Raw genomic sequence first — 11,664 nt, 5'->3', positions numbered from 1 at the left:
GGGAACTTACTGGCTGCTCACAAGCTTCTCACGTATGGTGGAGAAGTCCATCGGTTTCTTGATGACCTTCCTGTAGCCAGGGACCGATTTCAGGTTGACAGGTGTGAGAAAAGGCCATGCATCTGGATGCCGCTCCAACTCAGCAAGGAGTACCCTTATGAACACACACAAATAAGCACGCATATGGTTAGACACAGAAAAAGCTGTGGGTATCAAAATGACAAGCTGTCTTTCACTGGGAAGTTTATCATTCTGTTCTTCCTTTAAAGCGGCTATAATCAATCTTTTTAATTTTAACAATGGATCAAATCAGTGCTGTAGTTGTCGAGATTGGTCTTGGTCTCGAGACCACTTTTTGAAGGTCTTGTCTCGGAATCAACTGCTTTTTTACTCCGTCGTGTCTCGGTCTCAGATAAAGAGGACTCTGGATTTTATTTCAAGACCGGTCAAGACCACGACTGCCTTTTTGATTATTTTATCATGGCCTTTCTTGTGATACACTTATGGCAATAAAAGAGGTGAATGAAGAAGAATATTAATTTGTTTTCGGTGGGTGTTTTGTTATGGGAATGTGGCTCATTCAGATCAATTTGAGGAGTGCCTATGGTTAGCATTTTCCACATTTGATCGTGTCATGCAGTGTGTAACTCGCACTCGTCTGGTCTTGGTCTTGATGCAGTCTCGATACACTCTTGGTGATGACTTGGTCTCGGTTTAGGTGGTCTTGACTACAACACTGGATCAATATACACGTCGCTGGTAGTAACAAACCCACAGAGAATTATCACCAACAACAATCGACTCTGCAGTTCCCCTCAGCTCTACAGAGCTTTAGTAGAGTCTTTCAGCTCATTGTTTTGGTTTTATGGCCCCCAACTTTATTGTGTTGGTTCACATTTTGGGCCACAGCAGGAGTTGCTAGAGAGCAAAAACAGAGCTAAAGAAAAGTGAATATTCAATTTATATTCATCAACTTGACACAAACCCAACTCTTAATGAATGAGAATGTTGCTCTGTGTCCACTGGATGTGTAAATAGATCATCATATCAACTTAAAAGGTGATGATAATGTCAGTTTTGTGCTTGCAGCTTGTTTCTACTGCCTTTGGACAAAAAATGAGTTAGGGGCAATTTAAAGTTTATATTTGATGTAAGGGGTTTCATAATGTGTGTTTTTATAGGCTAATACCAACCAGCACTAGCCAAAAATGAACTATGGCTCATAGCTGACTGGAAAAAGGCAAAATTCTATTTGTTACGAGGAGACCTTTAATCTCAGGGTTCAACCACAAAATAATCTACTGGTAAAGAGAAAAAAAAACATCAGCTCCCTGCAACGTCTTGATACAGTCCTGCAGGAGATGGCAGCGACTGTACAAGTGATTAGAAAAGGGTGATAAATAAGTGAAGGATTCAACAGAAAGACAAGCGTGAACAAGCCAGTGGCACATACCTGCATAATCCCAGGTCCCTGTTGTTGTCTCTAGCTGTCTTGGCTCGCTTCACACACACAGGGCTCTCCTGATTGGCTGCTGGCAGAGCAGGTGTGCTCTCCTCTGTTTTCCTCTTCCTGTTGGTGTCTTTTGCTGCTTTCTTGGGCGTGCTGCTGGCGCTGGCCGGGTCCTCCTCCGATACTTCCCCGTTACCTGCCTGCTTCACGTTCTTCTTCCCCTCTCCACCTTTCTTACCACCTCCTGCGCTGCATGCTACTGGTTTGCTTGGAGGTTTTCTGATTTTGGGAGATGGGCCACTTGCCTGCACAGAGTAAAGAATGCATTCTCTGAGGTGTGGTACAATTAAAACTAATGGTATAGTGTTTATCATGCTAATATTGGCCTTTTCTAAACTATTAGTTCAATTTGTCGTTTCTTACACCACCAAACATATTTGTTCCTTCCCTGACCACATCTACATAAAAACATTCTGTTGATCTTGACATAAAATATGTTGTTTCTCAGAATTTTATGAATATGAATGGAGAGTTTTATTGTCCCATAGCGGGATAAATGCCAAATCCATTCTGCAGACAATAAAAGTTTAGAGGAAACGTAATAAAACAGGAATTGTATAATCCTTGTAGTTGTTTTGAAGGCTTGGGACCTTTGTTATGTTCTTTCTCTCTCTCTGTCTCCCTTTATTTCCTCTCACCTCTCTATTGTCTACTTTTAAATAAAGGCATAAAAAAATCCCCAAAATACTTAAAATAAGATTTCTTAAAAAGTGCATGAAAACGATTGGATTTTTAGTGAGGGCTGGTGCAAAAATATCATCCTTAGACAGTTTAAATACAAAAATCAAATCTGTTTTGGCTGTCACATACCAACATTAGCAAATGTTGTATATGGTGTGGATATCTTTTCAGTGGAAGATATAAGAAGATGTAAATAAAAAGAAATACATGCACAAATACCAAGCTAGTATTCTCTCTACAAGTGATAAACTGTAGAGAGATGACAATGCATTACAGATGGCTCTGATACCTTGGTTATGCAGGCCGGGCAGTACCAGTCTCCCTCTGGGATACAGGTGATCTTGGGTTTGTGACAGTAAGTGTGGCAGCCTTTGTCACAGCCATCACACAGCAGGAGGAGGTCCTCGTTATCCCCCTTCCTGCATATCTGGCAATACTAAAAAAACAAGTGCATCAATTATAAATGAGTGTACAATTCCTAAATAGATTTTTTATTTTTATTTAGTGGGGTGGAAATATGCTGCTCACCACTTTCATAATTGACCTCTCCCAGGCGATAGACTTCTGCAGTTGCTGAATACACATGGCCAACTGGGCAGCACTACGAACTTCAGTCAGCGCCTTCCTCCACACCTTCATACCATGGGCCACCTCCTCCTCACCACTAACAAAGGATAAGGAGGAATGATGAGAAACAAAAATGTACACATACCATGTACTTGAATATGTGGGAGAATTTACACACACACACACACAAAGCAGTAAACTGTATCAGCTGAGCCAGCCTCCAATCAGATAGCAGACCATAAAGAGCTCCAGCTGTGCGGAGACAGGCATGAAGATTTGGGGGGCACCGAGGAGAGGTACACACCGGTTTTGTTATGTTAAGGGGAAGTTCATGCAGATGTGGTGAAAACCTGTGAAAGTGTGTACACTGTACAGTGGGAAACATGAGTATATGCCCATAACCAAGGTTAATGATGCACGACACCATGCAGATGACCGCAGTAAAAAAAAAAAAAGCCAGTAAACAATGCCTACACAGGAAATGAAACTGAGTGGAGTCCCCCAACCCACCCAAGAAACTCCACAAGACCAAAGAAACCAAAATGCAACAAGCCACCACAAAAATATGCTGTGAAAGCAGCAAAGACCCTCACTGTTTGAGTAGTATGGGAAACACAAAGCACACACAGAGAGAGGAGAGGGTCTTAGTGGGAGAGTGGGGAGCTTTGGTTGGAGAAATGACCTACCCTTCCCTGTCAGCACTAGTGGATGGGGCGGGGGCAGGGACAGTGACCGTACCGACATTATCCAGCCTGATCTGAATGGTGGTACCTAAGGGGCTCCTCAGGTACCTTCTCTCGATGTTGCGCTCCAGATCAGCCAGACGTGTCACTGCTATGTCCAGCGGGTTGTCCAGGTGACGCATCACCCCGCCCTTCTCCCCCCGCTCCTCCGGATGCTCCTTGGGGTCCTTGTCTCCCACGTTTGCAGACGCTGGCGTTAATTTGGTGAGGGGCTTGTGCTCGTAATACACCAGGTCCTCTCGCTCAGATTGAGGGTCCGGAAATGTCCAGCCCTGGGAGAGGAAATCGGATGTTTAGGCTTTTGGCCTTTGATGACACCACTCTAAATGTTTAAACATGTTTCTTACACCACTAACAAAATGTGTAGGGTTGTGTGAGTTTTTTACCTTGACCTGCAGGCTGGCTGCAGTGACCTTCCTCTCCAGCTCCTCTACCTGCTGCAGCACGGCAATGTCCATCTCCATCGCCTGCTCCTCAACACACCAGCCCCGCACAGACTCCACACTGACCTGGCTCTCCTCCAGCTCATGGAGCTCGATCATGGCCACTGGATGAACGGCATGAGGGACATCAGACGGTCAGCCATGAATAAACACACAAACACACTCACCAATGGTGAGCACATGAGCAATGTAGCCAAACATCCACGGATATTCAAGTAGCTTGGTCATAAATAATACAGTGCTTGCATGTGTATTGAGGGATCACCAAGGACATCAGCACTTAAAATCTGTATCTATTGCTATGCAAATAATCTACCTTCTACATATATACATACCGATATATGCTATATACAGTGAGAATGTACTCAGCAGAGGTGTTGAGGCACTTACCGTCTTTGTGTTTGGTGCAGACCTGGGGGATGATCTCAGTGTATTTCTGCATTTGCCTCTGGAGGCCCTTCTCCCTCATGCCTCGGCTGTGGAGAGCACCGCCTAAAGCCCTCAGCTCCTCGATGTCAGACACCCGCCACCACCCTGTCAGCATCTCTGAGACAATGAGCACAAACAGCCACGTAAACTACAAGACACCGAACATACATCACTGTAAAAAGGCGCTTCACTCAGCCATGTTATACCCACATGCAATTGCGTACAGCAGAGCAGAATGTTCCCTAATCTAATTATCTTGGATTGTTCATGCAAGTTAAATTTTGTCAGGCACATGAATTATTTTCCAATTAAAAAAAATGGAGGTTCATTATGGCCTCAACTTTAATTTCTCTCAATGCTTTTTTTTTTTGGTCACTCACCATCTGGAATAGGCCGAGGTATGGTGTGGTCCAGGGACTTGGGCATCTCTAGGGTAGGAGAGGGTATGGATGAGGTTTTTTCAATGCGAGGTAAAGGGGATTCACTCTTGCTAGAGACACTTGCTGTTGTGTTGCCCTCCAGAGAGTGACCCAGCATGGGGCTGGGACTAGGGCTGCTGCACAGAGGCAGGCTGGGACTTATCATGCCACAGGGCCAGCTTCCGAAAGAAACTCCTAGCAATGAAGCACCTGCCTTCACCTGGGAAGAAAAGAGGAAAAACAAGGGTCAAGGGTGAGGGAGGTGGAGGAGGATAACAGTACGAGTCACAGGTTAGGTGATCTAGTACATGGTGATCTGGTACATGGCAGTAATAACTGTACAGAACACAGCTGTCTCTATTTGTGTCCGGCCAGCAGCCTCACCTGCAGGGCTGATAGTGGGTAGTTGAGGAGGCCAGCTGGGTGGTGCGGGCTGGCCGAGGCTGAAGCAGCAGAAGGGGTGAGAGGCAGGGCAGGGGACTGAGGTGGGGATCTTGGCCTGGCTGGGGTAGAGGTCGCCTGGGGAGACACACGGGGCGCTGCGGGAGGAGTTGTGGTGATGGAAGTGACGTCACAGGGGTTGCGAGGGAGGAGACTGAACCAGTGTCCGCTCCTCTCTGTCAAGACTCTGAGTAGCTGGTCGTTGGCTTGGAATGACAGGTACGGAGATGAGGTTGGAGGAGTGTTCCCTGGGCTTTCATGTGGGACTGGCAGGCACGGGACAGATAAAGAGGTTGAAGCTAGGGGAGGGATGTTTGTAGTGTCTTTAATGGTCACCATGGAGGTTTTTTTTGCTACTGCCGTCTCAGAGGTATTGTGAATGGGGGAGGATGATGTTACTGTGCTTGTGACAACAGGAGTGCCCACAGGGCTGCCGTTTTGTCTCACATGGGGACTCTCCTTGTCCTCTGCCATCACAGTGTCTTTGCCAACATCCTTGCTGTCATCCCGGAATGTGCGCAGTTTGGAATCACAGCCCGGCTGCTGGTAGAAGAGGGCCGTGGCGTTTTTCTTCCTCTCCTTTTCCTCCTCGTTCTCTTGCTCCAAGCCTTGTGCTCTAATGCTCTGCCCATCGAGGTTGGTGGCGTTCTCCTTCTGCAACTCGATCTCCTGAGGTTCCTCTTTGACCTGGACCTCCTCTGCCGCTCTCCTCCTTCTCTGTCGCTCCTCCTCCAGCTCCTCTGGAGCTGCAGGGAAATGAGAGGGCCAATGTTAGTGTGGCTGAAAACACAACTACTGTGGTTGATATTACAGCTGACCGCTGATTATTCTGGTACATTGTTCTACGCTTGCTTTTGGCAGAAAAGTAGAGTTGTGTTAGATTATTATAGTTTATAGATGCAATCTCAAATTAGTTGTAGAGAATAAAGATAAACTAAGAAAAATCATCAGCACATTTCACGCAAAAAACAGCTGAACATGCAGCTTAACAATCTTGTATTTACAACGTTTCTTCCTTCCTCTTCCTGCAACATCGAAATCTGATGATTTTTATTTTCCAGACTGAGCATAAAATGTGCTATGCAATCAGATGAGCAAATTGAAGCATCTTAACATTGGAATTCATCAAACTCTAGTGTGTGTTGTACTGTAACTACCTTCTCCACTCTCCATGGCTTCAATGAAGACCCCTCCGCAGTGGGGAAGTACCCAGTACCGGCGGCGGTAACGGTCCTGGCCATACATCATGGAGCGTAGAGAATGGGATATTTCAAACAGCTTTCGCCTGGTCTGATGATGTTGCTGCAATGGTAAAAGACATACTCTGTGATTTCTATGTTATTTTGATTTACGTATACACCTTCAGGAAATCAATGCTTCCTCATTCTTTTCTAATCACTGTGATATACTGAGCATGACATGCTATGCTAATGAGATCATTTATTAAGCTAATTAATTCCTTCATTAGCAAAAAGCCCTATGTCAGCGTACATGCTCATAAAAAAGTACAAAACACACGGTTGTTTTCAATACACACTGTATAATAAAGCATTTCGAGGTTGTAGCTATTTTATCATCTTTCATAATCTGATCTATTATCCTACTGAGTGTAGGAGGTGTTTGTGGTGTTACCTCTAATGCATTGTATTGAATTGTATTTAAAAAATAAACACATCTTCATGGCAACATAGAGTGAAGTCCTGCATAACCATGCACAATGTTAGTGGGAAACAAACGTAGCAATAATACTTTTTCATTCTTTATTTATTTATCTTTTCATACTTGCTTCCAAAGGAACTTTTTTTTTTATCTCACTGTGTGTCCCGTTTTTACCTTCTTTTTTTCACACATTATCAGTGTCAAATAACCATGCATTCATGTTTTGATTCCTTATAAATTTATGTTAACGGGTATTACCTTTGGCACAGCACTTTAAAGACATTTTAAAGAAGAACATACCTTGGCTAATTTCTCTATCTGCTTCTCCAGCTCCTCCAGACTGGTGGCTTGGTCAACTTCATCCTGGCAGGACAAAACAAACATGTTAAATGTCTGTGGGCAAGGGCGCCTGGGTAGCTCACCTGGTAGAGCGCGCGCCCATATAGAGAGGTTTACTCCTCGACGCAGCGGCCGCGGGTTCAACTCCGACCTGCGGCCCTTTGCTGCATGTCATTCCCCACTCTCTCTCCCCTTTCATGTCTTCACCTATCTAAAATGCCCAAAAAATAATCTTAAAGAAATACATGTCTGTGAGCAAGCCTTCGAGGATAGCAGATCTATGTGGCCAGGTTGGATCAGTGGGTAGGGCAGGTGCCCGTTTACATAGAGGTTTATACCTCGATGCAGAGGTCCAGGGTTCGAGTCCGACCTGTGACGATTTCCTGCATGTCTTCCCCCTCTTTCTCACCTTGCTGTCCTGTCCATTAAAGATGGAAAAGCCCCAAAAAATAATCTTAAAAAAATAGATAGCGGATCTATAGATGCATCTATTGTTTTTACCTCATCATATGTCTCCACTTTTTTAACCTTCTTCATTTCTTCCTCCTCCTCATCCTCCTCCTCCTCTGCCTGGTCATCACTGTCGTCATCGTCGTCATCATCATCGTCGCTGTCCCCGCCCAGTTTCCTCTTGCGTTTGGCGGCAGAGGACGGAGTGCCAATAGACTGGTTCTCTTCAACACCCATACTGGCCTCCCTCCTCCCAGTACGTTTGGCATGAATGGTCCTCAACCTGCATAAACACACACAGGTTCAGCATCACAGTGTACAGAAAAACAAAGCATTTTTTTTTTTTTTTTTAGGATTAAAGGAAACTTACTTCTTCAGTTTTCCCTCCATAATGATCTTGTCCTTCCTCATGTTTGCCATCTGATCCAGGTTCTTGTCAATCTCACTGGAAGAGGAAACGCAATCCTGTCAGTTACAGTTGTGCCGATGTACGTCCATGGTATTGGTATTTTTAGAAAGCAATGACAAATGTATTTAGTAAAAGCTCAGGGAGGCTAGGCAACTATCTCTATCCAAAGTAAAAAGTTTAATAAGCTAGTACCCCGAAGCACAAATTAATACTTGCATAATTTCATTACAATCAAAGACGACTCTACTGCAAATTACTGCTCCCTACTGCAGCTTTGTTAAGCATTTTCCACTGCATCAATAAAACACACCATTAGTGGCTAATAAATAACTTCAGTGTTAAGCAACATAAAACGCATATAAAACATGGTAGATGAATATATATCTTGTGCTTTTAATTATGTGAATCCAGAGGTAAAGGTAAAGTATTGTAGACCATTTATAGACATTCAACAATGTGACACTGACGCAGAATATATTAAGAAAACAAGTACAGTGCACAGTTGGATGGTCCCACTTTACTTTTCAGTTTCAGCTGCTTCTCCTACCTGATAACAGCTTTGCTGCAGGCCAGCTCATTAGCCAGGAAGCCCAGGATTGAGGCCTTCTGGGTAGGCTTGTGGGCCTGGAAGGCCTTGGTCTTTAGACTGAGGGCCAGAGGGGCCAGCTCTGTATTGGCACAATGAGCTCCCATGTACATCTGTAGCACCTCAGACACATTATCCCTGTTGATGCCAACATTGGTCAGGTGGTCCCCCAGCATGGTTTTTGTCTGATAGAGGAGGAAAGGACGACAAATAAAGTGAACTTGATGAACACTTACTTGATGGCTTTAAGTGGATTGAGTATGCATTTATTCACAATGCAGGGAAAAAGTCCTTACATCTTAAATCTAAACACTAAAATCAAAAATAGCAATATCCCAATGAAATAAAAACAATGCTACTTCCAGTCCAATGCAGTCCTGCATTTAAATTGGGCTTAAAAAATATGCAGAAGCACTGATATTAATATCAAAGTATCAAATGTAAAAGTAGCCATTCTAAGAATTAGTCTCTTTCAGAGTAAATTAATGACTGGTGAATTCACCTTTAAGTGATATATTATAAGATTGTAGGTGCTTTAGTAGGTGCAAGGTCTACTATATACAACATGTTGATGGATATTTAAAATTATTATATATTATTATAATATTAAATCTAAGCAATGTAACCTCTTTACTGAGTTTAACTTAAGTTTGGCATGTAAAACAATGTATAACAATACTAATAAATCTTATGTATTATAATGCTGTAAACTAAAACTACCATATAGGGCAATAAGTGCCATATTTCCCTCTCAGGTGTAATTCTCAAGCTGGCCCCACTGGTTCAAAATTATACATAAATACAATGCATGCCTTCATAAACTTTGAACTAGCTCACCTTTTGTCCAGGTGGCAAACCGGGATCACAGACTGCCAGAGAAAGCAGTTTGACCAGAAGGTCTTGGACTTGGCCCATGCTGTCCCCCACATTGAGCAAGCCCTCCTGGAGCATGCCCAGGGTAGGCACATCCACATTCAAATCAAGCCCCAAAACCTTCCCGAAGCCTCGCAGGAACTGCATCAGCATCAGGCAGTCAGACACGGCACGTCCTGGTAAGATGAGTCCAGGAATGCGGGAGAACTCAGGGAGAGGCTGCAAAGGAAAGTGGGCAAAGTTAGGAGTGTTGTTGTATGTGTTACTATGTGAGAGAGAGGGAGATACATTAAATCCAATTTAGACTACAGAAATCTATGATTTTAACATATATGGGAAAATGGGTAAAACGCTGTCATATCTCACATCTGTTGACTGTTATCAAGATGGTGCTTTCCAATTTATGGTGATGACTGCATGATTTTTACATTATGCAGTACTCTACTTTAACCACTTGAGGGCACATAACTCCATACATAAAATTGCTCACTACCATGTGGTCTTATCGTAAGTACTCGTAATGTTAAACTTACTATGAATAATGATAATAATAATAATAATAATAATAATAATAACTGACAGGAATTTTGTGACTGTGCCACCCTCCTGCCAAGGAGTCAATGTATTTAACAGCACTTAAATGAGAAAAAACTGACAATCTACATTACATTAAAGTGTGTATAGACTAAAATTTGATTATAATTTTTTTAGGTGATCAACTTCACACCCACAACACTGACAGCTACTATCTTAACTACCTTATGATCAGACAGACACATGTCTTCATTTGGCTTCTTCAGTTCCCTCGCTATCTCCAGCTCCAGCCTTCGTTGCTCCAGTTTACGCTCTTTGTTCAGTCGCTTCTCATCCCTTTTCTCCTGCCGCAAGCGCTCACGCTCCTGGAGAGTCCAAAATTCAAGAGAGCATTAAGGAAGCAAAGTGTGCGTGTGTGTGTGAAAACAGACAAGAAGGTTTACTTGACTTTGCTGAGCAGTATTAGAATTCAGCCTAATGCTGCTGTGCATTCAAAAGAAAAGTGCTTGAGGGCCAGAATCTTTTGACTTGGTGAGTGTGTAGAAAAAAAAAATGAATGGAAGAAAAGAGTGAACAAAAAAAAGAGAAAGCAGGAATCCATCCAGGGAATAATGACTTAGGCTCTTTTTATGGAGTGGACTGTGTGTGTATGTCTGCATTTATTTGTGTGCATATGGGCTACCTCTGCTTTCTTGCGAGCCTCAACAGCCTTCATCAGCATTATATGTTGCCTCCTCCTCTCCCTCTCCTAGAGTGGCAAAAACACAGGCACATTAACAGGCACACATTGCACATACAGCACCCAAGGTCGACCACATTTAGTATGCATTCATGTGAAATTCTGATGCACAAAATTCAATAGAGGCACCGTACTTGAACAAACACAAAACGATGCTTCACATGTATACACTTTCACATGTATGGTGGAAGCATAAGTGAAGGAGTACAGTAATACGATGACAACCAAAAAGCAACACAAAGATGCGGTACAAAGTAGATGTGATGACAGGCTCAAAAAAGAGAAGCAGCTTGAATCGGTGGCGGTGCCTCTAAACTAAAGCTGACACAACAAAAGCAACAAAAAGCTGGTTGCCAGAAGTCTTCTGACGTGCCACATTGGCATGATCAAAATAATAAAATACTATTACATGAGTCAATGCTAAAGGTTTTTTGACATATGCTCATAATATTTGGTGAGGGGACGGCAAATAGGATTGGATGGTAAAGACTAGCTACAGTTCCACTTCAGTAGTTTTTGCAGCGTAAGTATTAGCACAGTATGTGACTGTTAAGGATGAGACATCTGTGTTGTTTTTTGGTGCATGATACACAGTCTACTGCAAAAGGGCACAGGAATCACCGGTGACTGACTATCATTTTATTTGATCTCTTTAGGTTTCTCGCTCTACCGTATCAGCCTGTCATTCCCTATGTGATCCACCAGAAAGACACAATTGCCACTATTAGGGCTTGCCAAGGACATTTCCAGCACATACAAGTAACTAAAATAGGCTGTTTGTAAGGATTGTTTTGTCAACAAAACAGGCTAGATGCCAAGCACTCTGCTACAATATTTCTATG

At 43.2% G+C, this 11,664-nt stretch overlaps 1 protein-coding gene across 12 annotated transcripts in view; it reads right to left on the bottom strand.

The window, feature by feature from the left end:
• Positions 1–11,664, bottom strand: part of baz2ba (bromodomain adjacent to zinc finger domain, 2Ba) — a 68,100-nt gene that overhangs the window by 1,606 nt on the left and 54,830 nt on the right. For 7 of the 12 annotated variants that reach the window (XM_035999638.1, XM_035999639.1, XM_035999640.1 and 4 more), the window contains 17 exons: positions 10,766–10,831; positions 10,308–10,448; positions 9,514–9,768; positions 8,638–8,861; positions 8,052–8,126; positions 7,733–7,964; positions 7,193–7,255; positions 6,391–6,535; positions 5,177–5,979; positions 4,754–5,012; positions 4,335–4,490; positions 3,888–4,048; positions 3,445–3,773; positions 2,720–2,855; positions 2,481–2,627; positions 1,454–1,755; positions 11–154 (listed from right to left, as the gene is read on the bottom strand). In XM_035999638.1, coding sequence (XP_035855531.1) covers positions 11–154; positions 1,454–1,755; positions 2,481–2,627; positions 2,720–2,855; positions 3,445–3,773; positions 3,888–4,048; positions 4,335–4,490; positions 4,754–5,012; positions 5,177–5,979; positions 6,391–6,535; positions 7,193–7,255; positions 7,733–7,964; positions 8,052–8,126; positions 8,638–8,861; positions 9,514–9,768; positions 10,308–10,448; positions 10,766–10,831 — 3,638 coding nt within the window. The remainder of the gene's footprint in view (positions 1–10; positions 155–1,453; positions 1,756–2,480; positions 2,628–2,719; positions 2,856–3,444; positions 3,774–3,887; positions 4,049–4,334; positions 4,491–4,753; positions 5,013–5,176; positions 5,980–6,390; positions 6,536–7,192; positions 7,256–7,732; positions 7,965–8,051; positions 8,127–8,637; positions 8,862–9,513; positions 9,769–10,307; positions 10,449–10,765; positions 10,832–11,664) is intronic. The other 5 variants (XM_035999642.1, XM_035999648.1, XM_035999645.1 and 2 more) reach the window with 1 other exon arrangement.

Source organism: Sander lucioperca, chromosome 3 (assembly GCF_008315115.2).
Source record: "Sander lucioperca isolate FBNREF2018 chromosome 3, SLUC_FBN_1.2, whole genome shotgun sequence".
NCBI classification, from domain to species: domain Eukaryota; kingdom Metazoa; phylum Chordata; class Actinopteri; order Perciformes; family Percidae; genus Sander; species Sander lucioperca.
The sequence above is the reverse complement of the archived record's forward strand: the minus strand, read 5'-3'. Positions and strand labels throughout refer to the sequence as shown.